General features: G+C 33.6%; 2 protein-coding genes across 2 annotated transcripts; one reads left to right on the top strand and one right to left on the bottom strand.

Moving 5' to 3' along the window:
* The first annotated feature begins 1,804 nt into the window (after nt 1–1,804).
* On the top strand, nt 1,805–9,002 carry nms (neuromedin S). The gene is made up of 7 exons (XM_037790099.1): nt 1,805–2,222; nt 3,378–3,424; nt 4,522–4,578; nt 7,084–7,110; nt 7,207–7,260; nt 7,458–7,532; nt 8,922–9,002. Exons 1-7 carry the CDS (start codon nt 2,150–2,152, stop codon nt 9,000–9,002), a joined length of 414 nt encoding a protein of 137 aa, XP_037646027.1. The 5' UTR covers nt 1,805–2,149.
* A 327-nt stretch (nt 9,003–9,329) lies between these two features.
* pdcl3 (phosducin-like 3) lies at nt 9,330–14,453 on the bottom strand. Its single transcript, XM_037790255.1, has 6 exons — nt 14,332–14,453; nt 12,720–12,837; nt 12,343–12,433; nt 11,907–12,050; nt 11,507–11,715; nt 9,330–9,828 (listed from the first exon to the last, which is right to left on the bottom strand). The coding sequence occupies exons 1-6, from the start codon at nt 14,335–14,337 to the stop codon at nt 9,680–9,682; spliced, it is 717 nt and encodes a 238-aa protein (XP_037646183.1). The 5' UTR covers nt 14,338–14,453; the 3' UTR covers nt 9,330–9,679.
* Between the last annotated feature and the right edge of the window lie 4,159 nt (nt 14,454–18,612).

The following is an 18,612-nucleotide window of genomic DNA, read 5'->3' as shown; positions in this document are numbered from 1 at the left end:
CACTGTGCTTTCCTACGCTGCCTTATGAGATTATTGTATTAAGAGTTTTGTAATATCAGATCTGGTTTGTGGACTACAAACCAATGGGTGACATCATCCACTTCTCATATACTATACTATCTACGGTCACTACTACCAAATGTGACTCATCTTCTTCATTATTCATATAGTGAATTAGTGAATCATATCATGTTCCTGTGCTTGTTATTGTCATCCACTGCCCGGCCCGCATTTATAAGATGCCAAAAATATCATTCCAGTAGTGAAACATTCGTCAGAAAGGGACTTAAAAGAAATGTTTAATGGGTGTCTCTGTTTACGTGTGGAAAAAAATGACATATGAACTCAAAGACAAACAAGAAATGTTTAGAAGTATGTTTATAAATGATCTGAGGAGCCAGGATTTATCTCATGTGTTGAACCTGTTGTAGATTAATGTAGAGCAATATAAGTGTTGAATATTTATTATTATTTTAATTATTTCACCATTTTTGTGGGAGTTAATGGGAGTTAATTTATTTTTATTTTTTGGAATATTAATATGCATGTATCTATGTAGCAAATATATCACGTAGCCTGTATGTTTATATTATTATAATACTGGATATCTTTATGCATTTTTCTTGCATTTTTAAATTATATTTTGAAAACTCAAAAAAGAGACATGATTATTATTATTATTATTATTATTATTATTATTATTATTATTATTATTATTATTATTATTATTATTTCACCATTTTGCAATGGGAGTGAGTTAATTTTTTTTGATTTGTTGTATTTTAATATGTATGTGTCTATGTAGCTTATATATCATGTAGCCTGTATGTTTATACTATTATAATACTGGATATTTGTATGCATTTTTTATATAATATGTTGGAAAAAATACATTTATTATTATTATTATTATTATTATTATTATTATTATTATTATTATTATTATTATTTCACCATTTTGTAATCTGAGTTAATTTTATTTATTTAGATTCTTTTGTATATTATATATGTATGTATCTATGTAGCCTATATTTCTTGTAGCTTATTGTTGTTGTAGTTGTTGTAAATAATATTTCACCATTTTTGTAATGGAAATTAATTAAAAATGTGTTTTTATTATTTTTGTATATTAATATGTATGTATCGATGTAGCCTATATTTTTTATGCATTTTTGCATTTTTTTTATATATAATATGTTGAAAAACTAAAACAAGAGACATTTATTATTATTTTTTTTTATTATTATTATTATTATTATTATTATTATTATTATTTTACCATTTAAAAAAAATTATATATATATATATATATATATATATATATATACATTATGTTGAAAAACTCAAGAAAACAAAGAGACAATATGTGGGTAGTTTAGGTTTATATGGCCATCTGTCCTTAAACAAAAGGAAGAAGTCTGTAGCAGCTTTTCATCCAAATCGCCATCAAACTGATTCCTGTTATATTATTAATAAACTCACTGACATCAGCACAGCCCAGTATTCCCACTGCTGGATTATTCAGTACATAGTGGGGGGGGGAGGAGAGACAGAGGGAGGGATGGAGGAATGGATGGAGAGACAGAGGGAGGGATGGAGGGATGGATGGATGGATGGAGAGACAGAGGGATGGATGGAGGGAGGGAGGGATGGAGGGAGGGCTGGATAGAGAGACAGAGGGAGGGATGGAAGGATGGATGGATGGATGGATGGATGGAGAGACAGAGGGATGGATGGAAGGATGGATGGAGAGACGGATGGATGGATTGAGAGACAGAGGGATTGATGGAGAGACAGAGGGAGGGATGGAGGGATGGAGGATGGAGAGACAGAGGGAGGGATGGAGGGACAGAGGGATGGATGGAGAGACAGAGGGAGGATGGATGGGTGCGTAGGGTGCGTGTGATTTGCGCATGCATGTGGGTGTGACCGGTCACCTGCCTGTCAGACCGCTTTTAAGCTGCTGCGGTCAGAGAGCTCAGTGTTCACACACACAGCTGCTGCTGCTGGAGACCCGAGACCAACGACTAGAGCCGAGCCGAACCGAACCGAGCCGAACCGAACCGAGCCGAACAGACCCAGCGCGGCACCAGCAGCCTCTCTTCTCCAAGAAGCGCGCTAATTCCTCCCAGAGAGGAAACACAGAGTCATGAGTCTGCCGACTGTCAGACAACTTTTCCTTTTGTGTTTAATCTGCTTTCTGGGATCCTGGAGCTCAACAGGTGAGTCAGCTACTCAAACTCAACTACAGACACTATTAATTCATGTTTATTATGTTTATTATAACTGATAACCTGTAAGTGATGTGGTCAAATAGGACTAATTGGAGCTCTAATGTGGATTTATTGAACTTCTTTTTGTCTTGGATTCACAACAATTACTGCTAATTATAGAAACATATTATAGATCTAATGTTTCATAGTGATATTAGGAGATAAAATACTATAAAGTATGATCAAGTTGAGTTGAAGTAAACTAAGGGAGGAAAGGAAACTAATAATTTATATTTCATCTTAATTTTAAGGTTTTTTTTAAAGACATGCTTTACTTTTATAAATGTGTTATTATTTGGAATTAATGTCTTTATTAGTTGCTATTAAATCCTTTATTAACACTCACATAATAATAATAATAATAATCTGTAATAATCCATTAATAAGGAGAACATTTGGGTTGCCAGGTTGGTCTTCAGGGATGTCTTTTTAATTCATAAAAAAGAGATGCTTTGTATCTGTTTAAGTTGCCTCTGTGGTTGAAAGGTGCTATTCAAATACACCAGTACTGTAATTCCAGGTATATTATAAACTCATTAAATATTATTTATTAAGGCTGTCAATTAATTAAAATATTGAATTGCAATTTGTCAAGTATGTAATACTCTTATCAACATGGGAGTGGACAAATATGCTGCTTTATGCAAATGTATGTATATATTTATTATTGTAAATCAATTAACAACACAAAACAATAACAGATATTGTCAGAAACCCTCACAGGTACTGCATTTAGCATAAAACAATATGCTCCAATCATAACATGGCAAACTGCAGCCCAACAGGCAACAACAGCTGTCAGTGTGTCAGTGTGCTGACTTGACTATGACTTGCCCCAAACTGCATGTGATGATCATAAAGTGGGCATGTCTGTAAAGGGGAGACTCGTGGGTACCCATAGAACCCATTTACATTCACACATCTGGAGGTCAGAGGTCAAGGGACCCCTTTGGAAATGGACATGACAGTTTTTCCTCACCAAACTTTGGTGTAGCTTTGGAGCGTTATTTTATTTAACCTCCTTCATGACCAGCTAAAAAAGGGAACTGTGTTTGTATCAAACCAACATAATAAATAATGTTTCCTCCTCACATCTTCACTCAGATGCCAGCTCTTATGATCAGTGGGAAGACGGCATCGAGTTAAGAAAGGTAAGAAATTATCTTTATCCAAACTCAAATCATCCCAATAATAATAATAATTATAAAATCTTTCTCACAACTTTATGCATGTTTTGTTTTTTCTACATCTCCCTTCTTTGGTCCCGTTTCCACCTGTAACTTTTAAGCTGATTAATATTAATTATTTAAAGGTTGTGAATAAAGAAAGGAATGTTGATATGAGGTTGTAAAGAAAATAGATGGGCCGTTGTATGGAGTCTCAGGAGTGCCATCGAAAAGAATACATCTGTAAAAGAATGAGAAAATAAATGTGGAAATATAAAGAGGAATAAATAAAAGAATAAATAAGTAAATTTAAAAAATGTGGAAATATAAAAATAAAAAATAAATTAAAGAATAAAAAAGGGAAAATATAGGGAAAAGCAATAAGGAAAAATAAAGTGATAATAAATAAATTACATACAAAATAAATAGAAAATTATTTTTAAATATATAGAAAAAAGAGTAATTTATATGCAAAAAATAAATATATATATTTGAAACTATATAACTACATATATACCAAATAAATTGGAAAATTAATGTGAAAATAAAATATGCTTAGAATTATTCTTTTATATTTTGTTATTTTTCTTAATAATTCCACATTAAGGTTTTATTTTATTTATTATTATTTATCTTAATAATTCCACATTCATTTATTATTATTTATCTTTCCACATTTATTTTCTTATTCTTTTACAGATTTATTCTTTTTTACGGCACTCCTATGACTCCATACCGTCCAAAACAGGTTATAGAGTCGTTGATTAATCAATCACTATAATCATTGATGAACAGCAGCTTTTAATTGTCTCTCTATCAGATTTTAATAGAAATATTTATTTTTTATATTATTTCTTCCTAACTCAGTGGAACACTTTCTGGTCCGTTTAAAGAACAATAAGCAAGAGAATATATTACAATAATGACTGAGGTCACACTGATCTGCATATGAATTCAATCCAAATAATTAATTAAAATAATATTTATTTATTTATTTTTCCTGGGAACTGCAGTGAGTGTTGAGATGTTGTATTTATTGTCCGTTATTAATTCTCCTAATGAAGCGTGTTGTCTGTCTGCAGGTGCGAGGCGTCCAGAGTGATGATCTGAGTGATGTTTTATGGGATGACCAGAATGAGGTAGGTGAAGAGCAAACACCAAAAAACACTTTAAAAACACCTTAAAAAGGTACATATAATATTTAATATCATACGGTACTTTTAATATTTCTCAGATATCACTATCTAAATTAACTGCAACATCTTGATCTAGAGCTGCCGACCGTAAAACGTCCCAAAAAAAAAGCTGAATTTGACGCAGTAATCTCAGTAGAGCTGCAACAATTAATCAGCTAATCGATTAGTCGATAGACAGAGAGGTAATCAATCAAACTATTTTGATAATCAGTTCATCATTTAAGTACATTTTTCACGATAAAATGTCAGAAAATGCTGTTTTCAGTCCGTCAAATATGGAGATTCCTGCTTTTCTCTGGTTTATAATCACATTAAACTGAATATCTTTGGACATTTAAAGACGTCACCTCGTCGTCATTTTATAGACCAAACGATTAATCGAATAAATAACTGTCAGATTAATTGATAATGAAAATAATAATTCTCAGCACTGAACAAAAGAAAGTTTAGTTTTGTTTTCCAAAGTAGGACTTCAATAAATTGTCACTCTTTTCTCTCAAAGACAATTTAATTGTATTTATTATATTATATATTATACAGTATTTTAACATTTAGATATTCAAGTTTAAAACACAGAGTACCACATTTCCCATCAGCCCCGTTGCTAACAGTTTGCTCAGTGATGGTCTGGTTTGTTTACAGCACTTAACGTGAGGGTTATGAGCTAATAATATAAAGTTAAATGTCAAAATCCAGAAATGTTTTGGTGTACTGACGACGACAGAATGAAATACCTTGCTTTCTAAAGCTTGGAGAAACATCAGGATGGTTTATTTGTTTAGTATTACTTGTAATTTATGTTGCAACTCAATAATGGTGTCTCCTGCTGTAAGCCTGTTTGGGCTTTGGGTTTCTCAGTGGTGGAGTTTTACACATAAAGCTGTGTTAAACTGTGATTTTATTGTACTTTATTGTATTTTTATGTGCTGTAATTACAAACATATTCTCATAAAATCTCACAAATCTTTCTGCAAAGAGCGTCAGTAACTCTGCACTCATAAATAATAGTCATAAATTAATAACGCATTAACGCAACTTGCAATTTTTAGGTTGTAGCGGCTCAGTTTTAAAGAACTGAGAGTGTATGATAGAATGTGTGTGTTATTATAAATCCGTAAGTGTGGCAGCAAACGCTTCAGGGTGTCGGGTCAGGAAGAACCATGTCATACTAACTTGTCGCAAAGGTATTAAATAACGCTCCAAACTTGTGCTAAATTTTGGCGAGGAAAGACTGTCATGGCCATTTTCAAAGGTGTCCAGTGACCTCTGACCTCCAAATATGTGAATGTAAATGGGTTCTATGGGTACCCACGAGTCTCCCCTTTACAGACATGCCCACTTTATGACAACAAAGTTGGGCTTGAGTTTGCCATGTTATGATGTGAGCATATTGTTTTATGCTAAATGCAGTACCTGTGAGGGTTTCTGGATCAATATCTGTCATTGTTTTGTGTTGTTAATTGATTTACAATAATAAATATATACATACATTTGCATAAAGCAGCATATTTGTCCACTCCCATGTTGATAAGAGTATTAAATACTTGACAAATCTCCCTTTAAGGTTCATTTAGAACAGATAAAAAATGTGAGATTAAATATTTGAATGGATTGACGGCCCTAGTTACAACAGGTGTGACTGAACTTAGTCATAAACTAGAATGGCACTCGGAGAGCGCAGACCTCCGCCAAGGTGCTCACGATTGCCCCCACTCTCCGTGCAGCTTGCGCCATCATCCACGTGTATTTCTGTTTATGTTGAGATCAGCTGTACGTAGCGGAGCATCGTAAAACACTTCATTCAAACTGGACAAAAACAAAATAAAACTCACCTAAACCGTCGTCGTTACTCTTTCCAACAATCACCAAGTGAGCTTTGGTGTAACTCATCTGTAATTTCATCGAGTTTAATGTGGAAAAACGCAGAATCTACAGACTATTGGAGTAATCCTGCTAACAGACACACAAACAAACCAACGCCGGTGAAAACATAACCTCCTTCCTAGATGTAATAAAGATCTTGTGAATTAAGTGTCGACTTGCTTTAATATTTGGACTTAGGGGAAGGTATCAAGTATTGTCAAGTCAAAAAGCTCAAGTCCAGGTGAAGTCACGAGTCCCTGGTGTTAAAGTACAAAATGAGCTGCAAGATTGTTTTGAATTTATGACTCGAGTCCACACCTCTGATATAAACTATGGCCTCAGAAATGACGAGTGTCATCAGTGACTGGTGTCTTAAAGAAAGGATTTATTGGTTGTTGCATTGCATTAAAATCAGATTTTACAGGAGTTACTGTTGTTGTGTCCCTCAGCTATACTTTATGCAACATGAATTAACATTAAAGATAACTGTTATGCAGTGAAAGCATGGTGAGAGTGGCTGTAATGCATCCATGAGGAATATACAAACTGTATTCTGTTGTTAATCTGAAATTGTTTCTCCAACAGGAGCAAGTCCAGAATGTTTTCAAAAGAGTACGTTTTCAACCTCACTTCTGCTGATTTTGATTATTCTGATATTTTTCAGCAGCAGCTCTCTGACCTCCTGAATTTCTCTCCTTTATTTTTTAGTTCCTGTTTCATTACTCTAAAGCACGCAACTCTGTCGGAGCCGTACAGCACCAGGTGAGCGGAGCAGCATATCCTTCTTTTATTAATTCATTAGGTCTTAAAATGCAGTTTCCGAGAGTTAGTGTTATTCACTTCTTTGTCATTTTAAATTGGCAACAGAGGTGGAGAAAGAGAACATTAAATTCTGTAGTATATTATATTCAATATCAAACAGTTGCTCTCTAAGTTAACTCTCCTCTTTGCTCCTCCAGTCTCACTCAGTTCATCCTCTGATGCGACTTTCCCCCAAACTCTCCCAGAGGAGAAAGAAGAAGGTGTTACTGTTGGTAAGAAATCACACCATACATAAACTATTCTTTAACTATCAGGAGGTTTTTGCCTCTCAGGCTTCACACAGTTTGTCCTACCTGGTTGAAAGTTAAGAGGTTGTAAACGAGCTGAAACAAAGACCTGCCGACTCTACCGAGTACTGAGGGCTGGAAAAAAGTATTGTCAACTTCTCTGCATGTTTTTTTCCGTTTTAAAAAACGTTAATCTATATTTTTATCTATGGTTAATAGTTATGGAGTCATAGGAGTGCCATAAAAAAGAATAAATCTGTGTGTGGAAATTTCTCACATTTATTTTTATTTAAATCTTTTAAAATGTGTAATCATTTTTTTCATATAAATTACTCTTTTAAAAAAGTGGGAAAGTAAAGGGATAAAATAAATTACATTATATAAAAATAAATAATAATAAATACATTAAAAATTAAGTAATTTAAATGCAATAAATAAATATTTTTAAAAAGATATAAATACAGAAATAAATGTCAAAATAAATGTAAATGCTTATAATTCTTCTTTTATATTTTATTATTTGTGTTCGACGTGTATTTATTCCTCTTTATATTTCCTAACCAAATTTATTTTCTTATTCTTTCAGATTTATTCTTTAAAAAATCATTATTTATTGCATTTTAATTACTCTATTTTTTATGTATTTTGGTTATCATTTCTTTTTATATAATTTAATTTATTTATTTTCATCCCTTTAGTTCCCTTTTTTTTAAATAAATAAAGACTAATTTATATGAAAAAATAAATATATATTTAAAAGATATAAAATAATTCATACAGTAATAAATAAACAAATAAATGTGAAAATAAATTATTCTTTTATATTTTATTATTTGTTTTTATATTTCTTTGTTTTTTTACAGATTAATTATTTTTATGGCACTCCTTTAAAATACGCTTACATTGGATCAGTACAAACATGATTGTTTACATGATTTTTAAAACATGATTTTAAGTACCATTGCTCAATAATCAATTTCTTAATAGTAACGTATGTTTTTTTTATAAATTTTGTTACGCTCTTGCATGAATAACTGTTAGAGGCTTGAAGACGTAAGATTATTCAGTTTTTAACAACAACAAAAGAAGCAGAGATTAGAGAAACGTCTGAAGAACAAATCTAAATTTGAGTCATCGTGCAGCCTAATGGAGCAGCCACGACCTCCACGTTGGGAACCGTCGTTTTAGAAGAAGGTTCCTTAAAGCAGGAAATTAATCGCCACCTTTCAACATTAGTGAGGAGAAACGGATAACACACTCAACAGAACAAGAAACGTTCACCATCTCTCTTCTGTCTACAACAAATCAACCTTTTCCAGGAAGCAAAGACAAAGTGAACCAGCGCAGATCTTTTTAAATTACATCACTGTTCAGGTTCGATTTACTGACGCCGACTTCTCTTCTTTCTTCCTAATGAAACAGAAGATTCGAGGTCTGCCGGAGGGGATGTTGTAGAAGAAGAATCTACCAAAACAAAAGAGGAAATAAACAGGAGAAGAGCAGCAGGCAGCCTCTGAACATCACAAACCAAACCGACTGGTGGAGCGACGCACGGCTTCTCTGACAGAAACTTAATAAATTATTGTACAGATGGAAAAACAAAGAACTGCACTACTATGGCTGCCATGTGTCTTCCTGCTTCCATATGTCAAATCGGTGTGAGTCAATGTGAACTGCAAGCACTGCTGCACTGTTACACAAGACACTAATGCAGACAAAACACTCAAAATAATCCCTTAAAGACGTCCTTTATAGAGAATTAAGGAGAAAAGCTGGCACAGATTAAAGTGGCAAAGAGGTGAACTCACATTTAATTCAACAGATTTAAATGTACATGTACATTTTGTGACATGAAACATAATAAAAAAAAGTTACTATTTGTCTTTGATGCTTTTGTAAAGATTCAGTCGATGGAGTCGGACGTTTATTTAAATTACAAAAGAGTGATTGTTTCGTCCAGGAGGCCTGGTGGTCTCAGGTCCAAGTGCCCCCGAGCAGGATGGAGCTCCGCATTCGAGCCACCCACATGGTTAAAATATGAAATGCTGATAAAAGGAGATGCCGTCCGCTCTCTCCGTCCCAGCTCAAGGTCCTCTGAGTGTTTCTGGTTTGAAATGACAGACGTTCATCTCCTAATAGTCCTCGTCCTCAGAGTCACTGTCCTTCCCTGTAGGAAGCGAAGATCTGATCGATGACATCAGCTTGTCTTCGATTGGCTTCTTGGGGTTTTCCTCCAGGTCTGTTTTCACCGCCCCGGACTCTGATAACCTCCACTCCAGCTCTGGGTGGGACACACAGGACACATATTGAAATGTGATGACATGAACAGGATGGGACGAATTGTCCAGATTGTCTGACTAAGGCTGAGTGTCCACATAGCGGGTTTTTTTCTGAGCGCAAAAAGCCCATTAGTGGGAGCAGATCGGCCGTCTGTACGTGTTGTGCTTTTGTCACCATACGCGTTGTCTCCGACAGATCGTCCTCCTTCCTCTACGGCTGTCAGACTGAGCGCTGATGAGCTCATTTGTACAAAGTATGAGGGCATGCATCCTCCGGTTGGTGCTCATGGTGACACTTGCGGTTGTACGCCTTCGCCAACCAGTCAAGTTGCAGTTTACAACCATGTCTGTCCAAAATGTCATCACTTCATGTGTGTCATAATTGACAAATGAATTCTATGGCAAAAACGTGTTTTGTGAGGTCACAGTGACCTTCCTCGAGTCCAAGTGGACGTTTGTGTCAAATTTGTAGAAATTCCCTCTACAGTAGGTGTTCTTGAGATATCGCGTTAACGAGAATGGACCGGACATACGCAAGTACGTACGGACAGATGGACGGACGGACGGACAACCCGAAAACATATTATATTGCCTACACGGAGGCATGAAAACAATGTAAAAGAATATCTGATAAAAAGCATCATACCACGGTGGTTAGAGGGGTGATGTGTTGTCGAGATATTGTTGTCATAGAAACATTAAAAAAGCGCTGGGATGGCGCTCCTCAGCGCTTTTCTGACAGAAAGAAAGCACTATATGGACACACGCCCTAAAACTGCAACAAACTTTTTGTTTTTTTGCAATTTTTTTTAAACTGACTCTTATAACACTATTTTAAACATCTGCCGAGACAACAAAATCTAAGAAACAGTAAATGTTCATTTACAACTATTTCAATCACACTGGGATTCAACGATTCTTTAAAATGTTATGGTTAAACCGGCATCACTTCAGTGTGGAGTTATAGGTAGTAATTTATAAAGAATAAATCTGCAAAAGAATAAGAAAATAAATGTGGAAATATAAAGAGGAATAAATAAAAGAATAAATAAATAAATAAAAAATGTGGATATATAAAAGATAGATAAATAAAGAATAAATATATAAATAAAAATGTTGAAATAAATAGATATAAAAATAAATAAAGGTAAAATTAATAGGTAAAAGAATAAGGAAAAATAAAGGGATGAAAATAAATAACATTATATAAAAATAAACATTTTTTTAGCAATATACAGAAAAGATATATGCAAAAATAAATGTATTTTAAAAAATATATTAATACAGAAATAAATTAATTATTCTTTTTTATATTTTATTTGCCTTTAACTAATACTAATTCAAAATGTATTTATTTTCCATATAAATTATCTATTTATTTTTATATAATGTAATTTATTTATTTTATCCCTTTATTTTCCTGTCTTTGTATTTCCACATTTTTTATTTACTTATTTATTCTTTTATTTATTTATTTTATATTTCCACATTTTTTAAATTGAGTTATTTATTCTTTTATTTATTCCTCTTTATATTTACACATTTTTTTTCTTATTCTTTTACAGATTTATTGTTTTTTATGCCACTCCTATGACTCCATACTTAAGATCATCTGATGGTCCTGAAGATTTCAGTGCATGTCCAAAGTGCCACTTCTTTAGTTATCAAGTCGCCTCCTACCTTCAACTTTGAGGTTCATGCCCCCGAAGACCAGCGGCCCGATGAACTGGGCCTTCATCTCTCCCTCCATGTAGACGAAGACGGTGGGCAGGTTGCGGTCGGGGTAGTTGGGGATGCAGGTGGTGGAGATGGACTTGAGGAACTTGGTCTGAGGGAACTTCCTCGCCAACATACTCAGGTGCTGGTTGATGAGGGAGCACAGAGGGATGCTGGGAAAGGAGATAAAACACCATAAAGATCTGTTAGTGCTGCACTTTCTGCTTGGAAACAGTCAGTAGAGTCAGAGCCAAAGTTGACTGATGGGCTGTCGCCGGCTCAGAGGCCTAAAAACTCAACCCTAAGATGTTTTTTCCTTATACTGTACTTGGTGAAGTACTGATTTTGTTGTTGTTTGACCTACCCCGGTCTGTAGAGGTGCAGCACCACCCAGATGCCCTCTCCGGCCTTGTTGACCTCCTTGATGTAGTCCTGCCCCGAGATTTCCACCACCTCCCCGAACACGTTCTTCATCTGAGTCGCCTTCCACTCCGCAAGACGCTGCTGTCTGCAAGGAGACGCATCTCATATATCAAATCATCTCATATATCAAATCATCTCATATCAGTGTGCAGTCAGAGTGAATAAGTTTCACTAACAACCAACCAAATGCAGCAATTTTTGTTTGTATTTCTGGGTAATTCTAACAAAAAAGTGATCATGTAAAAGCAGGTATGCTGGTGGATTTGGACAATTTCTAGTCTTATGGTTAAAATGAAGTTTTTAAAAAGGCCCTTCACACAGAATAACAGTATAATACACATGACTGGGAGTTGTCTACCTGCATAATCTCCACTCACCTGTACATCTCAATAGCAGCCTCATCGTCTTCACCAAACTCATCTTCATTATCCTCCAGTTCTTCCAGTGTCATGTCCTCATATGTTTTAACTGTGCAGAGAAACAGTCACAGCAGCTGATTACATGTTCTGTAAATAATCTAAGCCTCAGTAATCAGTTGAATGGGGTCAAATTAGACGACTATGAACTATCAAATATCATATTTAATATAATGTACATGGTTTTAGTTTGTACATCTGCAAATAAAACCAAAACGATGAGGTAAATTGTATCAGGGGACACTTTAAACACCTGTTTTGTGTGGTGGAAATGAATGAATATCCCAAAATTAAGCCACAAAGAAACACTGATATATATTCCTAACTGCTTCTCTTACCAACAGACTGCTGCTTGAGGGCCAGCTCCTCCTCTTCATCATCTTTAGGCACCTCTTTGGGAGGTAGAATGCCTTTCTTCCTCAGGATATCATTCCATTCGGTGTCTTCGTTTGGGTCCTGGGGAGAAAACAAACATATATACATGTATTGTTACTCTGGGTTTCTTTTAGCTCCGATATGCTTCCTGGTTTTGTAAGAAGAGTGAAACATCGATTTCAAAACCAAAATCTTCAATTTTTTAAAAAGAAACCTGCACCAAATTACCAAGGTCAGGGTTTCATTTTTCAATATTTCTGAAAACAAATTCCCTCCATAAGTTAGGGAATGAGCCGTAGTCTAAACAAGCATGTGATCGTTTCTTCCTTTTATATTATTATTTATTTATAATAATAATATTTTAGAGAGGAATCTAAATATTCAACACTTATTCAGTTTCTTCTTTTATTTTATTATTTATTTAAAATAATAAATTATAATAATATTATTATATTTTAGAGATAAACCTAAATATTCAACACTTATTCAATTTCTTCTTTTATTTTATTATTTATTTATAACAATAATAATATAATTATATTTAAGAGATAAATCTAAATATTCAACGCTTATTCAGTTTTCTTTTCTTTTATTTAACTATTTATTTATTGACGAATTGATGACTAGAAATAAACGTCAGTATTTAGACTTATTCTAAAAAAATAAAAAATAGAACTTTTCCACTAAAACATTATTATACTATTTACATTTCTCCAAGCTGTTTATTATCAAATCTTTGACATGATGAAACTGTCATCAGTTCAATTTCTGTCTACCAACTTCCCAGTTTGTCACAAATGGTCTCAGCTGTTGTACCAGCTCATTTCATGTCAACAAGTCTTTTCTTTACGTCTCTTCTGGTTTTAGGTAGATTTAGCACTGAGCTAGTCATATCATTTGAGTTTACATTGAATTGCTGCTCATATTCCCTAAATGAAGCTGTGTTTAATGATCACAACGTAAGTGACATACAGCAAACATGAGGGCTACAATAATTCTGATATGTGTAAAGATTGCTTGCATTTTATTTTGAAAGATTGACAAGAAACATCTTAAAAACACATTTAGTCAGTGGTGGAAAGTAACTAAGTACATTTACTCAATTACATAAATAAAAACATAAATAATAATACATAAATATTTTACTTTATACTCCACTAGATTTGTCTGACAACATTAGCAAACAAATTACAAAATAAATTATATGTGTTATTATGGATAAAGATAAAACGTTATTGATCCTTTGATGTCATCATTTAACAATAATAGTAAAAAAAAGAAGAGCTCCGCCTTTACCAGCTGCAGCATTAAAGTGATGAACACATTAATGCATCCATAATTTATAATGTAATAATATAATGTACATTATTCAGAAATGGGACATGTTAGCTAGCTAGCTACACAGCTAGCACTGTTAGCACTGTTAGCACTGTTAGCTGAGTTTTAGAGCTCTTCTCTGTAAATCATCTCCACATTCATCACCGACATCAACCGACGTTAAATCATCTCATTCACCAACGTTAAATCAGAGCGTTTAAACATCCTATAAATATAGATATATGAAGTTTAACCGACCTGCATTCTGACAGACTGAATCAAGCCACTGCGCTCCTCTCAGACACGGAAACAGAAAGGAGCGTCAACGACCGATTCCGGTAGGAAACCAAAAACGACGACCGTCTGAAATAAGCACAAAATGCGTTCAGGATTAAAATAAAACCACTGTAACTAAGTATATTTTAAGATTAACACAAACCAGTATGTTTTGATTTTTTATGTGGTGCTACAGCTTGGTAATTCATGTTTAAAAAGATGAAGAACATAATGAGTCATGGGGTAGGACAATAATAAAAGTGACACCAATTTCCTTTTGAGGCTCAATATGACCATATAAGGAGCGGGAGCGCAGCATTCCATTCGTGGCTGTTCAAACAGGTGCTGTTACACACATAGACACGTACACACGCACACGCACACGCACACGCATACGCACACACGCACACACCACACACTCATGCACACACACACACACACGCACACACAAACACACACACAAACACACACAAACACACACACACACACACACACACACACACATGTTTGGAGGACGGAACCTGCCAAAATAAAAAATAAATTAAAAAAAAAAATTAATGAATTACTCGATAAACAAATAAATATCAGTCATTAAATGTAGCAAAAATAATATAAAGAAATAAATGCATAAAGGAAATAACTGAAATAAATACGTTTGGGAAAAAAAATAATTTGGGGAATTAAATAAGGGGTGAAATGTAAAGGTAAAATCGTGCATAAATACACGAATTAATGCATAAATACATTTATATATTTAAAAATAAATATAACATAAATAAATAAATATGTGCATAAATATATAAATAAATAAAGATAAATGAAAAAAATATGCAAAAATAAATAAATAAAAAATGTGTATATATATATATATATATATACACAGTATATATATTCCACAATTTAACTCCTTTGAGTGTTATATTATTTTGGAATTTCCTCTTAGTTCATACAGACAGTCTGTGCAACATCTTATTTTTTTTTACTTAACTGTGCCGTTTTAAAGTCCACCAAATCTCTAAATATTTGAGATCATTCAAGTTTATAAATAATATACTCCTGAAATGTAAAATTAGGGCATGTAAAGACACATCACACAATGCAAATACTCAACTAAAATGACAAAATTGCAGTGCAATACCAGTATATTTCAATGAATGAACAATTTATCAACAACTAATTTAAACACAAAAACAACTGGAGTGGATGCTATGTTGTTTAAACGTATTATTGAAGCACATCCTTTTTTCAGATCTAATTTAAGCTCCTACCAGTCTTACTTGCTTAACTTCCTCTTTTCTGCTTCTTCTTCTTACTTATTTTACTTTACAAATTCATTGATGGCCCATTTGTCAGGGAATGTACGCCACTAAAGTACACTCAAACAAGTGCTGGATTATTACCTAATGATGTCGTCCTGACTTGTTGAGCTGGTTTTAAGACCTTTATCATTTGAGTTTACATTGAATTGCTGCTCATATTCCCTAAATGAAGCTGTGTTTAATGATCACAACGTAAGTGACTTACAGCAAACATGAGGGCTACAATAATTCTAATTTGTGTAAAGATTGCTTGCATTTTATTTTGAAAAATTGACAAGAAACATCTTGTAAAAACACATTTTGTCAGTGGTGGAAAGTAACTAAGTACATTTACTCAATTACTGTACAGTTTTTCTCAGAGGTAAATATTTTACTTTATACTCCACTAGATTTGTCTGACAACATTAGCAAAACAATTACAAAATAAAACCAACAAATACATTATGATGTGTATTATTATTTATTGATCCCTTGGTGTCATCATTTTACAATAATAGTAAAAAAAAAAATTAGCTCCACCTTTACCAGCTGCAGCATTAAAGTGATGAACACATTTATGCATCCATCATTTATAATGTAATAATATAATGTAGGCTACATTATTCCGAAATGGAACATTCTACATAATGAGGACTTGCTTTTTGTACACTTTAAGTATATTTTGATGCTAATACTTTTGTACTTGTACTTAAGTAAGATTTTGAATACAGGACTTTTACTTGTAACAAAGTATTTTTACACTGTGGTATTGTTACTTTTACTTAAATAAAAAATCTGAGTCCTTCTTCCACCACTGCATTTTGTTTGATTTCCTTATTGCCTTTCCTAGCTATAAAAATATTGATTTTTTAAGTACATGTATATATATATATATATAAATGAGGAAATCCCATATTGGTTTATCCTTAATGCTGACTATCATAATTGACAATCGGCTTCCTTTGTTTCCTGTATTCTTATTTAGTCACTTTGGATATCAGTTAAGTCCTTAAAAGTAAAAACTAATAACTAATTTGTTTTTTTATTATAATTTGTAACTTTCTGCATTGCTATTTTGTTATTTTATGCTCATTTTATGTCTATTTTACTGCTGTTAAGCACTTTGGGCTGCAACTGCTGTATGAAAGGTGCTATACAAATAACGTTTATTATTATTATTATTAATAATAATAATAATAATAATAATAATAATAATAATAATAATAATTACTAACTAACTAATTATTATATGTACAGTGCCTGAATTGAACCAACAAAATGTGCCAGTACCTTAATTCAGCAGACATGATCATCGCATGTGTCTTGGGCATATTTATATTTATACGCATGTCTTGGTAATATATCCCACTTTAAATGTATTTTTGTATGCATTCCATTAAATACGACATACATTTCCACAGATTGTACATAAATGTAGACTATTTGGTTAAAAAAAACAATTTATGTTGCTATTTTCACAAATCAGACTGTACACAAATATAATATTGTATAAATGCTACGATAAAAACAACTGAAAGTATGATATCTATCGGCCAACAGACTGAATTGGATAATAATGAAAAGGAATATCAAAATCCATAATGTATGGGCAACACTGCATTTATTTAGCTCCAGTGATGCAGTCACATCAAATGTCACCTTGTAGTATAGCTACAGTGAGTCACATCTACATTAATTGGGTATAACTGAAAAATGTATTATATAAATTTCTTCCTTTAAATCAACATTTCCCCCCTTAAAATAATAGTAAATATACATAGCAGGACAGAACAAAGCATTAGAATAGTATTTAACTTATTTATATTGCTGTATTGGCATTTAGTGATTAGTTGTCATACTTTTTGACATTCAAAATTGGAAAAGGGTTACTAGTCAGTCATAAGCGATTAATAGGAGCAAATTTTGGGTTGCCAGGTTGTGAAAATCTCCTCCTGCAGTGTGGGACACTGTTTGGCCTCTGACCTTCTGAATCCAAATTAATTTATTAACAACATTTACAACTAAAGCCTTGTTGGATAGTTGTAAAAATCCTTTATTATTTATAAAATTTATTTACATTTTTAATTACTAACTTTGGCTGTTGCTTGATATAACGTGAGAAACTCGTAAACACATAAGGGAAAATAATGTACAGCGAGCTGGTCATTGTTGTGAAATAAACCCCGACTGAAGGGGTTTATTTCATAAAAAATGACCCGCTAGCTGTACATTATCCTGCTTATTACACGGCTACTTAAGAAATCAATAATTTGACACAAAAACGGTCCTCCAGAGTCCGACATCAGAACTGCGTCCATAGCAACGGTCTGCTATACATAGCCACAGTCTGTTATACATAGCAACGGTATGCTATACATAGCAACGGTCTGTTATACATAGCAACGGTCTGCTATACATAGCAACGGTCTGTTATACATAGCAACGGTCTGTTATACCTAGCAACGGTCTGTTACACATAGCAACGGTCTGCTATACATAGCAACGGTCTGCTATACATAGCAACGGTCTGTTATATAAAGCAACGGTCTGCTATAAAGAAATAACAGACTGTAGAACGCTGTGATTGACCAATTAGACTTGAGTATTCAACGATAATAATAATAATTATTATTAATAATGACTTACTGACATTTATGATAAGAGACTTAGAGGTGCATTATGGAGGATTTGGCGGCATCTAGCAGTGAGGTTGCAGATTGCAACCAACGGAAACTTCTCCCGTGTGCCAAGCGTGTCGGAGAACTACAGTGGCCGATGCTCCGTATGTAGATATAAACGGCTCATTTAAGGTATACACTAAAAATTATATTCCATTTCTGCCAATAGATCCCGTTAATTCTTACACACTGGCCCTTTAATGGCTTATTAGAAATTGAGACACTCGTTAATTACCACCACCAGAGTCACCAGAGATGTTTCACAACCTGGTTAAAGTTAATCAAAT

The sequence above is a fragment of the Sebastes umbrosus genome, chromosome 13, assembly GCF_015220745.1.
Source record: "Sebastes umbrosus isolate fSebUmb1 chromosome 13, fSebUmb1.pri, whole genome shotgun sequence".
Taxonomy (NCBI): Eukaryota; Metazoa; Chordata; class Actinopteri; order Perciformes; family Sebastidae; genus Sebastes; species Sebastes umbrosus.
The sequence above is the reverse complement of the archived record's forward strand: the minus strand, read 5'-3'. Positions and strand labels throughout refer to the sequence as shown.